At 35.9% G+C, this 16,505-nt stretch overlaps 1 protein-coding gene across 5 annotated transcripts in view; it reads right to left on the reverse strand.

Annotated features, from left to right (window-relative positions):
- Positions 1 to 16,505, reverse strand: part of LOC140497226 (phospholipid-transporting ATPase ABCA3-like) — a 309,351-nt gene that overhangs the window by 119,871 nt on the left and 172,975 nt on the right. For all 5 annotated transcript variants that reach the window (XM_072597909.1, XM_072597910.1, XM_072597908.1 and 2 more), the window contains exons 13-16: positions 11,560 to 11,714; positions 8,962 to 9,117; positions 8,385 to 8,595; positions 2,712 to 2,862 (exon numbers count right to left, since the gene is read on the reverse strand). In XM_072597909.1, the coding sequence (XP_072454010.1) occupies positions 2,712 to 2,862; positions 8,385 to 8,595; positions 8,962 to 9,117; positions 11,560 to 11,714 (673 nt within the window). The remainder of the gene's footprint in view (positions 1 to 2,711; positions 2,863 to 8,384; positions 8,596 to 8,961; positions 9,118 to 11,559; positions 11,715 to 16,505) is intronic.

Genomic DNA, 16,505 nt, shown 5'->3' on the forward strand with positions numbered 1-16,505 from the left:
GAAAATAAAAACTTGCCTGGATAGATTTTTGAGTGAGTTCTATCTAAAATTTGAAAAGCTTAAAATCAATGGTTGAACATTTTGAAAAATTTTCTCAACAATAGAATGAAAACACTCTACCAAATTCCTTGGATAAGAAAAGTGTGATTTAATATGTAAATCAGTGAGGAATAAAACAAAAACAAACATAAAAAAGTGAGAGAGCCAATATCACTAATGAATACTGATCAAAATTGTACTTAAAATTCTAGCAAAAAGACTATAGTATACTTAAAAAATATTCACCATGACTAAGTTGGATATATATATAATGGATACAAAATTAATTTAACATTTGGAAAACAACATAATAAATCACACTAAAAACAAAACTGTCCCAAACCACAAGATTATATCAATATTGCACAAAAAAGCCTTAATCAAGGTATGACACTATTTATCACTTAAAAAAACCCAACACAATGCAATTCATTTTTATTTTTTTTTGGGTGGAGACAATTGGGTTTAAGTGACTTGGCCATACACAGCTCCAAAGAGTCTAAGGGCAGATTTGAACTCAGGTTTTCCTGATTTCAGGGCAGGTGCTCAATCAACTGCACCATGTATTGCAGTAGGTTTTTTTTTTTTTTTTTAACATATGCATTTTATTATAACTTGGCAATGATAATGGCATGAAAAATCCCTAAAGTCAAACTGTGGTCCCCACTTTTCTAAACAATCAACAGGTGATGACACTGACAATGTGATTCACCCTAAATCTTTATCTCTTTTTTTTAAATTGTTGATTTGGAGAACAAAGTAGTCAGATAGTGTGATTATTCTCCAAGATTATATTTGTGAAAGTCAATCCATGTCTTGGTAGCCTCTTCTAATGTTATCATTTGAGAGAAGAGTTGTTTGACTGAATTGTAGAATGTGGAGAGGAAATAGTGAGTCTGGAAATGTAGACTGAGTCCAAATTGTGAAGGGCTTTAAAAGACAGAGAAAGGAGTTTATATTTGATATTTGAGGTAATGGGGAACTGGTAGAGTTTACTGTGCAGGGAGGTCCATGGTCAGATGTGTTCTTAAGGAAAATCACTTTGGCAGCTGTGGGAGAAATGACTTGAGGAAGGGAGAAGAGTTAGGGTGCTACTGCAATAGTGTATACTAGAGGTCATGAGGGCTAGAACTAAGGTGGTGACTGAAGGAACAGAAGGAGAAATAGAGAAGGGACAGAGGAAGAGAAAAGGAGAGAGAGAGGGAGAAAAGCAGAGCAAGAGGGTGAAGGAGAGAGAACAGGATGAAAGAACTGTTGTGCATATAGAAATGACAAAGTCTGGCAACTGCTTGGATTCATGAGATTAGGGAGTGTAAGGACAAGAGATAACACCAATGTTACGAATCCTGGAAGAATGGAAAGATGGTAGCACGTAGGTAAGTTTGGTAGAGGAGTAGGTTTTGAGGGGCAGATAATGAGTTCTGTTTTAGGCAATACTGAGTTTGAAGTATCTTTGAGACATTGAGTTTGAAAAGTCTGACAGGAGTTGGTGATATAGAAATGGATCTCAGGAGAAATATTTGGCTGGACATATACATGTAGTCATCTGTAGAGAGATAATGAGATCCACAGGAGCAGAAAAGATCACGGAGGAAAAAAAAAGAATAGAGAAAAGAAGGCTCAAGAAAGAACCTGGAGGTATATCCATAGTTGAAGGACAAAATAAAGGTCACTGAACCAAAGAAGCTAAAGAGGAGTAGCCACAAATGAAGGAGAAAAACCAAGAATAGAATTATAACTTACTGAACAAAATTCTAAAACGGCTAGCAAAAACACTAAAGCAAGATAAAGAAATTAAAGGCATAAACACAAGCCAAGAAATGAAATTGTCATAGTTTACAAATGAAATGGAGATTACTTAGAAAACCCTAGAGAATCAACAAAGAAAATAATTCAGACAATTAATGGCTTCAGTAAAGTAGAATACAAAATAAACCAGAAAAATCAGAAGCACCTATAATTCAGCTTAAATAGAATTCTCTTAGATTATTCAACCATGGTTAATATTCAATTTTCACATTATACTCAATAATTAGCCAAATATAGTTATACCTTCCATATTGCAACTTTCCCCATTTTGGTTTCAGTATGTTGCAGGGTGTCATAAGAAATTAAATGAGAAATCTGGGGGAGTTTTGCCAAAGCCACAGATGAAATGTGAAGGCTAACAGACAACACAGAAAAAGTTCAAAACTCAGAAATGCATAAAATATATGTAGAGTATTGTATAATTGCAACACGTTTTATCTTTAAATCCCACAATAATTTAGATTTCTTTTCTGGTACAGAGGGAGAGCCAAAAATTTTTACATGAATTTTCAAGACAACAGGGTTGACCACATCTCTAACCCCCACTATGTGAGATAACTGTACTATATTTTAGGAATTTTTTTCCCCTCTCCCTTTTAAAAATGCTTTTGTTTACTTTTATCCAGGTAGGGATAAAATTTGTGACCTCTCTCCTACTCTTATGTGACCATGAAGACAGTAGTAGTAATTTTCAATGTGTAACTTTCCAACGTCCCAGTTTACTGATTACTCCTTGCTTGGTATATGGCAGTAATGACAAGATTCCTAGATTATCAGATGGTATGTTTGCCAAAACTCAGCAATCCAAGAAAGGCAACTATGAACACTGAGCAGTAGAAACACATAAAGCTCTGGATTCCTACCTGTTTGTACTCTCTTTGGGTAGGACAAAAGATAACTCAGCTCCAAACTCACTCTCCAAAGTGGCATTTGGTATATATTGAAGAACAACTTGGGTAATTTCTTGTGCATCACAGTGAAGTTCCTTTGCTATGACCATGTGGTATCCAGCACCTGAAAAAATATTTTTTAACATCAGATGAAACAGGTGAATTCATTCCACTGTTTTTAATAGCCCACACTTGGTCTCCTCACAGATTTGAGTCAGTTGAGCTCCTTAGGAGAGGAGAGATGGAGAATCTCCTTGTTGTTCTATGAAAAGATCTAGACATGGAGTCAGGAGGGTTGGATTTGAACTCTATAGCCACCACTCACCACTGATATGAGACCAAGTACGTGATCATGAACTCATGACTTCACATCTATGAACCTCTGTTTGCTTATGGGTAAAATAGAGACATTATATATCTAGATAGAATTTCAGTGGGGAAAAACTTTTAGCACTTACATGTGAGTTGTTATTTTGATGTTGTTGCAAAAAGCAGGATTCTGGTCTCTAAATGATGCTAATTCAACTTCTACTCCTCAGGTTGGAACTGACTTCAGATACTTTAACTTGGGGTTAGGATTCTCATAATAAAAAAGCTATGAATCTATGAAGCAAACTCCTGTTATAAAAACCTGTACCTAATAAACAGTACAGTGAACAGAGATATAGCTGGGGAAACAATCCCTTAGTTATGAAGAGATGTTACTAAACTTGAGATTTACTCATGTAACCAAAGCAAACTGCCTAGTTTTCAAACTTTCTTCCCAACTGCAGGTATAATTACTTGGTTTCCAAAGTTTTCCTGCTATAATAACCAATCAACAATCAATCAATTTGGAGATAGGAATGTGTTCCAGGATATCATAACAAATTGAGCAATGACAAAGAGGTGGGAACAAATATGTTATTTTGTGAATTAGTGAAAAGCCCTATTTGAGTAGGACAGAAGGGTCTACTGTTGATATAAACAGGGCAGGGGTAAAGAGAAATAGGATATAGAGGAGAAGAGTCCTAATCAACTAAGTTCTCTCAATATATATCCTATTTAATGGATAGAAGGGGCAGGTAACAGAAATCATGGATATTGAAGTATTAGAAGAAATATTCAGAAATGTTTCTTTTTCTTTGGGGCAACTAGGAAGTATAGTGCTAAGCGTGGGGTAAGGAAGACTCATCTTCCTGATTTTAAATCTGGTCTCAGATACTTTGTAATCCTGGGCAAGTCTGCTTGCTTCCTCATCTCTACAATGAGGTGGAGAAGGAAATGACAAAGTACAATAGTATCTTTGCCAAGAAAACCCCAAATAGTGTCTTGAAGAGTTGCGCATGACTGAAAAACAAAATTCTTTTTCATTTCTCCTTTAGAAGGAATAAATAAATTATTTAATTGGCTTTTTTGATGGCATAATAAGGCAGTTGGCTGGCTAACTATCTCCACTGCCCCTTCAGGAAGTGGGTTGTTTTTGAAAGGGCACCTTGGGGCACTGATGATTCTTTGGAAATTGACTAAAGAACTTCACTCCTTCTAAAGGAGAAATGAAAAAGAAACATTTTTTTCACTTCACTGCTTATGTTTCCTGACCATCATATTTTCAAATTTCATCAGATGGGACCTCAGTTGATCAGGTCCCCTGGAGAACTCCCTAACTCAGTAAATGAGACTGGGGAGGTAAAGTTAGGTCAGATTATAGAGGGCCTTAAAAATCAAATAGAGGAGGTTAAATTTAATAGAGCTGGAAATAGGAAGCAATTGTGAATTTTTGTGAATAAGAGACACATGGTGAAAGTAGTTTACAAATGTGGATGATCTTTTTGGAGTTCCTCAAAAAGAGCTTGGAAATAGAGCAAAGGGAGACGAAGCAGAGCTTAAAGGCAGATAAGCTCCTTTTCTAGTTCTCCTTAAGCTTCAGAGTTTTAAGATTTCCCTAAGGGCAATTATTACTGTTGCTAACTCCTTCACTTTGTTTTTTGTTAGAACTATACTTTGAAGGGACTGTAGTATGGAAAGGTAGAAAACAAACACACAAGCAAGCAAGCAAAAGATAAAGAAGCAAGCAGTGTAGAACAAAAATATGACCTAAAAGATTGAGGAGGCTAAAGACAGAGCAGTCTATATACTGAATTCCAAATGTAATCAGTCAGTTATCCCTCCACAGCGGTAGACAGTCATTAAGGAGTCAGAGAATCTCAGATCTGACCAACTATCATCAAATGAAGGAACATGATTGTGGCCATTCTCAACTGGCAGGCAAAACTTGCTTTGTGTGTGTGTGTGTGTGTGTGTGTGTGTGTGTGTGTGTGTGTGCGTGTGTGTGGTTAGTAAACAGAATTTTATTTTTTCCAATTATGTATAAAGGTAGTTTTCAACATTTGTTTTTTATAAGTTTGAATTCTAAATCTTTCTCCCTTTTTTTTCTCTTCTCCCTCCAGAAGGTGGCAAGCAATCTGATATGTTATATATGTGCAATCCAATTAAACATATTTCCATGTTAATCATGCAACTTGCCTCTTTGAAGAATAGTTCCAGCCACTGATGATGACTTTATAAAGGTAAGTCACCACAACCACTTCATCATCCATAAGATATTTAGATGAACTCCCTGATGAATATTTGGAGATAAATGATGAACACTCAGCCAGAGGGCTGTAAAGAGACAGCCTACCAGTTGTACAAAGGACCGAACAATGGTTTAAATAGTGCACTTGATTTTCAGTGAAGAAGATGCTGTGTACTGCAACCAAAAATTTCATCATAGCCCTTTTTATCTTTGATGGTCACTGGCAAATCCTGGGATTCTAACCCTGGCTCTGAATGCAATGACTGCCTCTGTTAGTGGTGGTCATCTATCTCATCCCTTTTCAAACCTCCCATGTCTCCCCCTGGCCCTACCCTTTCTGTTGAAAATATTGTATCATGTTTTACTGGGAATAAAATTAAGTCACTTATCAGAAGCTCCCTCTTCCTCCCCTCTCCTTTATCTTTTATCACCCAGGTACCTGTGACCACTCTTTCCTCCTTCATCTCTGCTGATGGAATCCTAATAAAGATGCCCCTAGCCACAATATTCTAATTTCTTTATGGGCCCCACTGAACAGTAGGAATGTCCCAATTTAACCACACAATCGGATGTTAACCACACCACAGGCCCCTAGACTCAATACAGTCACTGCCCCTAGCTAGCCAGTGTCCCCATATCTAATGCACATATTTGAACAGATGTGTAATCTTGTATTCAACCCCAATCACATTATTCACTTAGCCCAAGACAGGACCATAATACCTAACTATCCATCTTGACCAAACAGGACCACAATAGCTAGCCAATCAGAAAGCAGCACGAAAGGGATATCTGACCATCCTGAACCAAATAAGGGACCCTCCCAGTTACCTAATCCCTTAGCAAATGCCTCCTGTCTTTTTAATATTCATAATTTCTGTTGTGTAATCAGCATCATTAAACTGTAAATTTGCCTGTGTTGTCTTATTAAGTTGTTGGCTCCTCTTGGAACTTAGCCTGTTTCATGAAAGACATTAATCTCAACAAATGCCTATACTTAGATTAGAGGTGGTCTGATTCTGAATTATTTTGAAATGGTGCTGACACAACACACCATGAAACTGCAACACTGCCTCACATGAAGAAGTGACTCTTCTCCCTTCCAAGGCAAAATCTGCACAAGTGATCCCACTGTACTGTCTCCACCAACAGATTGCCTCCTTTTGCATCCCTACTCTCATTTATCTTCAACCTCTCCCTAAATACTGGCTCCTTCCATACTGACTACAAATATCCTCAAAAAGCCCTCACTTGATCTTTCCACCCCTTCTATCATCCCACATCTTTCCTGTCTTTTGTGGCTAAACTTCGTAGGAAGACTTTCCTTCCTCTCAATTTCTTCCTGACTCCCTTCAATCTGGCTTCTGTTTTCATTCTACCCAAACTGCTCTCTCCAAACTTATCAGAGATGTTTACTAAATCTAATAGCCCTTTTCTCAATCCTTATTCTTGGCTTCTCTGTAGCCTTTGACACTGTTGATCACCCTCTTCTCCTTGATATTCTCTTCTCACTAGATTTTGGGGAAATCTTCCTCTGCCTACCTATCTGGTGACATCTTCTAAGTCTTCTTTGCTAGACCTTCATCCAGGTCATGCCCACTAACCTCTAGGCCATCTCTGGTCATCCTGATCTCTATCTGGTCACTGGACACAGATGGCTCTGGAGAACATGAGGCTAGTGACTTTGAACAGCCCTCCCTCACTCAAATCCAATTCAATGCAAGTCATGTCATCATCTCCCTGATGTCATGGTCCTCTTTAAGAACAAAGGACAAACTATGGTCCACAAATTGCAGGGTTTTGTCTTTAACCCTCTCCTCTTCTCCATCTATACTATTTTATTTAGTGTTGTCATCAGCTCTCATGAATTAAATTGCTATTTTTATAGTGATGATTCTCAAATCTCCTTATCCAGCTCTAAGATCTTTCTTGACTTCAAATCTCTCATCTCCAAATGCCTATTAGATATCTGAAACTGGATATCCCATAGACATATCAACATGTTCAAAACTTAATTTATTAGCTTTTCCACAAAACCTTTCCCACTTCCAAGCTTTTCTATTACTATTTCTATTCCAAACTTCTTTATTACTATTACACCCCCATCCTCCTAGTTCCCAAGGCTTGCAACTTAGATGTCATCCTCAACTCTTCACTCTCTCATCACTTTCCCCTTCGCAATCTGTTATCAAGGCCAATCACCCCTAGGATAAAATATAAAATAATGTCTGGTGTTCAAAGTCCTTCATAAATACCTTCCCCCAACCCTTCCAATCTTCTTACACCCTACACTGTATTCCACTGCCCATTTACTCTTCAATCCATTCATACCCCTTTACTGTTCCTTGAATATACTCTGTATCTCAGATATGGACATTTTTCATCCCTTGAATTCTCTCCTTCCTCTGCTCTGACTACTGACTTCCTTGGTTTCCTTCAAATCCCAGGTAAAATTCCATCCTTTTACAGAAAGCCCTTCCAAATTTCTCTTTAATTTTAGTGCCTTCCTTCTTGTGCATTTAGCTTGTCTGTACATAGTTGTTTGCATTCTATCTTGCCTTTTAGACTGTGAACTCTTTGACAGCAGGGACTGCATTTTGCCTTTCTTTGTATCACCAGTGTTTACTACAGTGCCTGGCAAATAAGAAGTGCTTAATAAATGCTTTTTGATGGACTGAATGCCTGAAACTGTGATGGCAGGGTTCAGCATATAGAATGCTGTGCTGGCTCCAGTCTCTCCTATTCTCCACTCACCCACAAAGGTCTTTGTTCCACCCTACTTACTTCTTCATTTCTTGTTGCTGGCTTCTCCCCTCTTGCCCTACAGTCCGTTCAAAGTCTGAGTCAAACAAATTTAAAAGAAAAAATATCCTCTGGTTAGTTTACTCTCAACTAAATCTGAAATCCCTTCAGACTTAGAGAGCCCTAGAAAGAGGGCTTACACATATCCAGGTAGTTCTGCCCTTGCCCCTTTCTCTTTGCTCTATTTTCAGGGCCTTTTTGAGAAACTTCAAAAAAAACCTCAGCTGCATAAGGAAGTTTGACAGTGATATGAAGTATGCATGAAAAAGGAAAAAAGTTGAAGAGACCATATTTTTGTTTGAGGAAGAATGAGGAGCCACAGCACTGCAGCTCCCCCTTGGCCATGATGGCAATGCGGTCACCCAGCACATCAGCCTCGTTCATATTGTGGGTGGTCAGCACGATGGTGTGGCCATGTTTAAGTTGCTGAAGTAGATCCCAGGTGATACTTCTGGTAACAGGGTCCATCCTAGATGTTGGCTCATCCAGAATGATTACCTGCAGACCAGAAAGACAGCACCACAATATTAGTAAATGGTGTAGATCCTTAATGTGGTTAGGGCCTACCTTGGTTTTGCTTTGCATTTCCCAAAAAGCTGAGCACAAGGCTCTTAAGTCACTTGCCGCAGTGCAGTCACCAAGGTCTGAATAAGCTACAGTCAGACCAAGTAAAACACTGGGTACTTCAAACATATGGTCACCTTACTTCAATCATACCATGAAAGCATCTCTCCACTGAGGACATCCTGGGAGTTCTCCTTTAGAGGAAAACTACATATTAGGATTAATTCAGTTATAATTATGTTAGTTGATTTTTTCTCTGATCAAGCAGTGACAGGGATACATTTTAGCCACTTTGAGTACCTTGGAGTCTCCTACGAGCGCGATGCTAATGCTGAGCTTTCGCTTCATGCTTGCAGTCAGTGAGTATGAAAAGTCATTGTGTTTTTCTTCCAAGCTGAAAAATTTCAAAGTCTGACCTACTTCTTTGTGGCATTCCTTCAGAGTCAATCCTTTCAGCTGAAAATATTAAAGAAAACACCTAAATGACATTTCTGACTCTAATTAATCGTCTTCTCTGTCTCAGAATACATCTAAGTTAACAATTGTGGTTTAAAAAACACCTTCCTTTTAGGGAAAGATGGGCACACTTTATAATACATTAGTATTGTTGGTAGATGTGTATCTATTCTGGGTAAAAATCTGGAATTATATTAAAAGACTGACTCAAATTTCTAACGTTTTTGCCCAGAGGTTCTACTGCTAGGAATACATCTAGGAGGCTAATGACAAAAAGGATGTTTCCATATTTACAGAAGCATTTCTGGTGAAAGCAAAGAACTAAAATAAAGTAGATGCTTATTGATGAAGGAATGGCTAAACACATTGTGAAACATGATTGTAATGGAAAATTGCTACGTCATGAGAAATGATGAATATGAGGAATAAAGAGAAGCATAAGAAAATTTATATGAACTAAAACAAATTCAGGTTAAGTGGGAGCAGGATAACAATGCATTCAGTGACTACAACAATGTAAATGGAAAGAACGATAACAACAAAACAAAAAGTGAACTCTGCAATTATAATGACAAATCTTAGAGGAGGAAGACCCTAGTCATGGAACCGTGCATACGATGTCAGTCTTTTTTAACGTTGGTTAGATTTGCCAATTTTTTTTTATTCTATTTTATATAATTTATTTTAAGGAATGGCTTTTTGGAAGGGAGAAGAGAAAAAATGGGAAATGTAAGTGACATAAAAAAAAAAAACTTACCAAAAATTTATTTTAACAAATTTCAACACTATCAAATAAGAAATAAGAGAACTGGTACAACACCTCAGACATTTAAAACAGTAAAATGTGACATTCTTCAGAAAAATATATGAACGGTGAGTTTAAAATCTGGTTTGCACAGCTGACTGTATAAGTACTGTAACATTATTGCATCAATAGATGTTATTTTATCATTATTCTTAATAGTTCCTATAAATTATAATTATATATTTATATATATAAAAGACACACACACGCATACATATATATATATAGTCCTATAATATATAATTATTCTGAGGTTTTGGTCCTATTAACCTTGCATGGTATTCATTAAAAGGAATTTATTTAAAAGTCCCCACCCTCCCTATCTCACTGTTACAGAAATAGAATCCCTTAGAAAATATATTTTGAAATGTAGCAAGTCTTCCTTCCATAGCCACATCACTCTAAACATTTAACTGAGAAAGGATTTTTTTCCTTTCCTCATCTGGGGATTAGATCAAAGTGTAGTTCTCTGAAGGGCAAGATGGATGATGAGATGAAATTTTGTTACCTCACCCAACTAGAGGACCTTAGAAAGAATTTAACATAATGTAAATTCCGACCCATTGGTTTCCACCAAGGTAGGCTAGATTCCCCAAAGCTGGGGTTAATATGGCTTGAGATAGTCTCTATCAATGAGTGACATTTTCAGTCAGGTCCCTCAGCCCTCATTAGAATAGGTCCAACTCTCATTATAACATTCTAATTACTTGTTAACCAATCACAGTTGACTGCTACCCTCAGGAACACCTACTCTTCTAAGAGTAGTGAGTGAGTTCCATGAGGGGTCTTTGACATTTGAGAATGCCACTTGCCCTTTTATTAATTAAAATCATGTTGACATGATTAATAAAATGATTAATTATCCAGAAACTATGTCTCTTGAACTTTTTATGTCATAAAACTGAGAGGAAGCATAATACAGTGATTGAATCAAAACCTTTGGAGTCAAAGGACTGATAATGTTAATGAAAGGTTAATGTTGGAAGAGGGCAGAGAATTAAAGATCTTCTCAGCCCATTAATAGGCCTCAATACCTTTTGTTAATTTCTACTGAGGCACTGGGTCAGAGGGTCATATCCTTCAGCTATGAAAAGTGTATAAATACTCTGAGGTTAGACTTTGGGACATACTCATTGGAAGTGTTTAGTTACATGAGACTCTGGGTAGCTGTTAAGGAGTCCCCTGGCTTTAAAAAGTCAGATGTTGGTGCTTCTCTCTCTAGTAACTATGTATGTATGTAATGCTCAGACAGTTGAATCTGTTGATCTGTGATGTATGTATTGCTTATGGTCAGACAGTTCGAAGCCCTGTCTGTTGATCTTTATTACTCTGCTGCTATTTTCTCTGTTGATATATGTGTTTGATTAAAGTGGTTGTTGACCTTTCAAAAGTTGCTGTCATTTTAGAAAAGCAGATCTAAGAACCTGAACAGTAGGCCCTCCTGTGTATGCCAGGGTCCTTGTTGTTACAACAACCCACAGTTCAAATTGCGAATCTACTACTAACCATATGATAATAGACAAATGACTTAAGTACTGGCCCTAAGACTTGGATTAATTAATGGAAACATGAGGTCCCTTCCAGCTCTAAAGCTATATAATTTTATAAGAGAGGGGAATAGTGTTTCTTTGGCTCACCTGAGAATAGAAATAAAGGTGATCAGCTACTGTCATGTGATCAAATAAAATATCATACTGGGGGCAAAAACCCATGCTCTTCCGTATTTGAACCATGGCCTTGGAGATCTCATACCCACAGATATATGCCTCTCCACTTGTTGGAGGATACATACCTAAGACAAAACAAACAAGCAAACATATTCAAGAAACTTAAATTTAGGAGGAAGACGTTAATATAGTGTCCTGGGTTTAATACCCTTTTGATTTATCTTGACAGATTAACTCCATCTTGACACTCTAGTAATAGAATGAATCAACAACATTCACAGAATAGGTTCAATGAACTGAGTTTGGGATCTGGAATCAGAGGGATTGGGTTCATGGACCCTTCTAAAATTCCCAATTTAGAAAGGGGAGTTTTAGAAAGTACTTGAAAACCAAGAATAACATATCCAGCAAAAATGAGTATTGTCTGATGGGAAGAAAATGGATATTTTATGAAATAGAGGACTTCTAAACATTTCTAGTGAAAAAGGCAGAAATTGGCAAAATTTTCAGAATAAAAAAGCAAGAGGCAGGAGAAACACAGAAAGGTAAATACAGTGATAATGCATTATTTGAATCATAATTGAGAGAGAAAAAAGCCTGTCTTCTCAGAGCCCACATGTCTTCAAAGATTATAGAGAAAGATCAATAAAATAGGTAAGAGGGCTTATGGGTGATTCTTCTCTGTTTGATAGCTATACAGGAAAAGAAGAAATGAAAGAAATAGGGAAATATATTGGAACAGAATGGAGAAGAAAGGGGAGGAAAACTTACTATTTATATAACAGGGGTGGATATGAAGAAGACTTTACAAATATCTAGGAAGGGACAAAGGAAATGGACATTCAATTAAACTCACTTTCCCCAGAACTGGTCAAAAGAAGGTTCAATATAATCATATACAGCATTACACCCACACATACAAAGAGCTATGTGTCATTTCAATAGGGAAATAGAAAAGGGTAGAGGAAGGGAAAAGGAGAATTTAAGAAGGTGGCTGGAAATGAGTGAAGGAATAACCATAAGCAAAACAAACTCCTACACTGGAGTTTGGAGTAATGTTAAAGGAGAATTAAAGGAAAGAAAGAGTAAAAATCCTATGATTTGGGTAAGGGTAAGGAGAAAAAAAGAATGGAAACCATTTGCTTTAATTAGAGAGCATGCATATTAACCAAACTCCATCTCTTTCACTAGTTTCTTCATGAAAGGTAATAGCATAAGGAAATTAGGGTAGCAAAGAAGAAACTATCTTTCAGATTTGGATAGTGGGAGAATTCATGACCAAATGAAGAATAAAGAGAATGATAAAGATGAAAAGGAACAATATTAATTACACAAAACTAAAATTTTTATAGAAACAAAACCCATGTAGCTAAAGTTAGAAGGGAAACAGACAAATAGGGAAAATTCTTTCCAGCATATTTCTCTATAAAAGTCTAATATCTAACATATGAGGAACTGACTCAGCTACAAAGAATAACAGCAACTCTTGTGAACTAGCTAAACTGATAAAAGGGCAAAGGATATGAACAGGAAGAAATCCAAGCTACCAATAACTATAAAAATGCTCCAAATCACTAATAATTAGAGAAATGCAAATGAAAACAACTGAGATTCTACTTTACACTGATTAAACTGGCAAAGATGGCAAAAAAAGAAAATGATAATTTTTGGCTGGCCTGCAAGAAAAGAGGCATGCTAATGCATTGCTGCAGGAGATATGAGTTGGTCCAGAAATTCTGGAGAGCACTTTGGAACTATGTACCTAAAGTCACAAAAAGTCACAAAAATCCCCTATTTCATTAAATATTCATTTTCTACCCTTTTGACCCAGTAAGAGCACTACAAGGCCTATGCTCCAAAAAGATCAAAGTAAGAGGAAAAAGACCCAGATGTGCAAAATATTTATAGCAACTCTTTTTGTAGTACAAAATACTGGAAACTAAGAAAGTGCCAATCAATAGAGCAATGTCTAAAGTTTTGGTATATAAATGTAACAGAATACTATTATGCTGCAAAAAATGATGAAAGGGATGGTTTCACAGAAACTTGGGAAGACTTTTATGAAATGAGCAGAACCAGTAGAACTGTTTATACAGTCACAAAAACATTGTAAAGATAAACAACTTTGAAAGACTAACACTCTCATCAATGTAACAACCTACCATGATTCCAGAGGACTGATGATGAAGCATACTACTTGCCTACTGACAGAGATATATTGGACTCAAGATGCAAAATAAGACATTCTCAGACAAGGTTAATGTAGGAATCTGTTTTTCTTCATATGCATATTTGTTACAAGGGTTTTGTTCCTATTTTTCAATTGGTGGTGGGTGGGACACAGGAGATAGAGGCAGGGCAGTCCAAAAAAGAGAAAAGAATAAAAATATTTATTAAAGAAAAGGGAAAGAAAATAGGGTCATTGAAGCATTTAAAAAAAAAAAGTACCGAAGATAACAGACAGAAAAAACCTCCAACATACAATAAATGTGAGTAAAACTAGAGACCCACAGTTTCATTTACAATCTTCTCCTGTCATAATTTATATATGGAAATTCCTATTTCTTTTGGTGTTTATTGAATTTGGGATTAAAAAATAAAAAAAGTTGATGTCAGAAAAGAAAAGTAAATTTTCTCTGCATCACAATAAATGATAAAAAATTTAATACATGGTGGTGTTTATATAAAATGATATCAAATGCTTAGAACTATGTCAAAATGTCTATATGTGTATTTACACAGGTGGGAAAACATGATATAAAGTTTATATTTTCTGTTCTGAGTTGAGTTTATAATTTAAAAACCAAGAAAAGAATCTTTATATAACAATATATATGAATAGTTACAAAATTATCTAACCAAGAATAATACCAAGTCAAGTAGGGTTAACTAAAAATCCTTGCTGTAAGAAGTGATTTTTAAAGACAAATATTTAAACAAAAATTTTGAAATCTTTTGTTTTTATATTTCCTTCATTTCTAAATATCTCTCCTCTCTTGTTGAGACATTTCTAGTAACGAAGAATTAAAAAGAGAGAAAAGTTTAGTAAAACTAACCAAGATATTATTCTAGTAGTTTACAAAATGCTCCATACTTATAATTCCTCACTTCTGAAAAGGAGGGAGGAAGTTGCATTCTCCTATTTCTTAATTCAATGCCAAACTTGATGATTATAATTATGTATTACTCAGTTTCCTTTTTTCAAACTTTTCACTTGGAATTATTGAAATCATGTATTTTCTTTTTCTGGTTCTGCTGACTTCATTTTCTAATAATTCCTATGTTTTCCCATGATAATTTGGGTTTTTCATAGTCATTATTTCTTAGATTGAGTTTCCCAATTTATTTAGCTTTTTCCAAATTAATGTGCACTTATTTTGTTACCTCTTCTTTGCAAGTATGCGAAGTGTTGCAATAAGTATTTTGGTGTGATGGATCCTTATTTTTTGTCACTGACCTCCTTGGGGAATATGTCTAGCAATTAAATTTCGGGGTATGAACATAATTATAAATTTCTTTGTTGTACCAAATCATAGCTCCATCAATAATGTATTAGTGTGCCTATCTTCCCACAGTCCTTCAAACATTGATTATTCCCTTCTATTTTCATCATTGTTAATTTTCTGGGTGTGAGGTGAAACCTCAGAGTTGTTTTGATTTATATTTCTGCTATTATTAGTACTCTGAAATAAAAAACAGAGAGGTACTTTAAAGGATTATCTGGAATAACAGTAATATACCAGCATGATTAGAACAAAAGAAATAGATGACTATTCTAGAATATGAAATACCAAAATTAAGAGAGCATATCTCAAACCTAAGTGACAAATTCATAGGACCCAAGCCAACAGCAAAACTCCTTAGTGAGGCTGACACCAGATTAAAATGTAATTGGGAAATGTTTAACAAAAATTAAATTAAAACACAATATGACATAGATCATGTTAATTTGTGGGTTTCTAAGTCAATATTCAGCCAGCATGGATCCCATTTTCATTTGAGTTTGACACCATTATCTTAAGCAATCTGGTTTCAGAAAAGGAAATTGAACCAATTGTAAAGGTATTAACAAAGAATAAATCCAGACCAGATGGATTTATAGGAGAATTCAATCAAACTTTTAATGGACAATAAACATCTATACTACACAAATTATTCTCAAAAACTGAGAAACATACTGTGAAACTCTTATTTTTAAATGTTGTTCCCTCAAATTCACCATATACTACTACCCTCTGTCTATATTGTATTCCTTCTTTCTTTACTGTTAGTGATACAATTTTTAAGAGTTACAAGAATCATCTTTTTATGTAGGGATGTAAATGGTTTAGTTCTATTGAATCCCTTATGTATTTCCTTTTTACCTGTTTATGCTTCTCTTGAGTCTTGATATAGGAGGTGAAATTTTTGGTTTAGTTTAGGTCTTTTCCTTAGGAAGGCTTGAAATCCTTCTATGTCATTTAGTGATCATTTTTTTCCCTCTTGATGTACTGTGCTTGATTTTACTGGGTAAATGATTCCTAGTTGTAGTCCTAGCTTCTTTGCCCTCTGGAATATTATGTTCCATGACCCCCAATACTTTAATGTTGCGGCTGCCAAGTCCTGTGTGATCCCAATTGTGAAGTGGAGAATCACAATTCCATATACCATCATCTTTTTTTTGTGTTCTGCCATATTTATGCTCTTTTTTGATGTTTAAGTTCAGAATTTAAAAAGTTAACAAAAAGAAGCAATAGAAAAGATGCAGTGTTAACTGGGCCACGGTGATTTAGACAGATAAGATGAAGGCTCATCTGAGAGAATAGGGGTGGGAGATTTGTAATATGAAACCTCAGGATCTTAGCTGCCCAGTTAAGTTTTTTAGGAATACACTGGACAGAAGAATGCAGAAGATTCCATAAGTAGTCTAGAATGAG

The sequence above is a fragment of the Notamacropus eugenii genome, chromosome 3 (assembly GCF_028372415.1).
Source record: "Notamacropus eugenii isolate mMacEug1 chromosome 3, mMacEug1.pri_v2, whole genome shotgun sequence".
Taxonomy (NCBI): Eukaryota; Metazoa; Chordata; class Mammalia; order Diprotodontia; family Macropodidae; genus Notamacropus; species Notamacropus eugenii.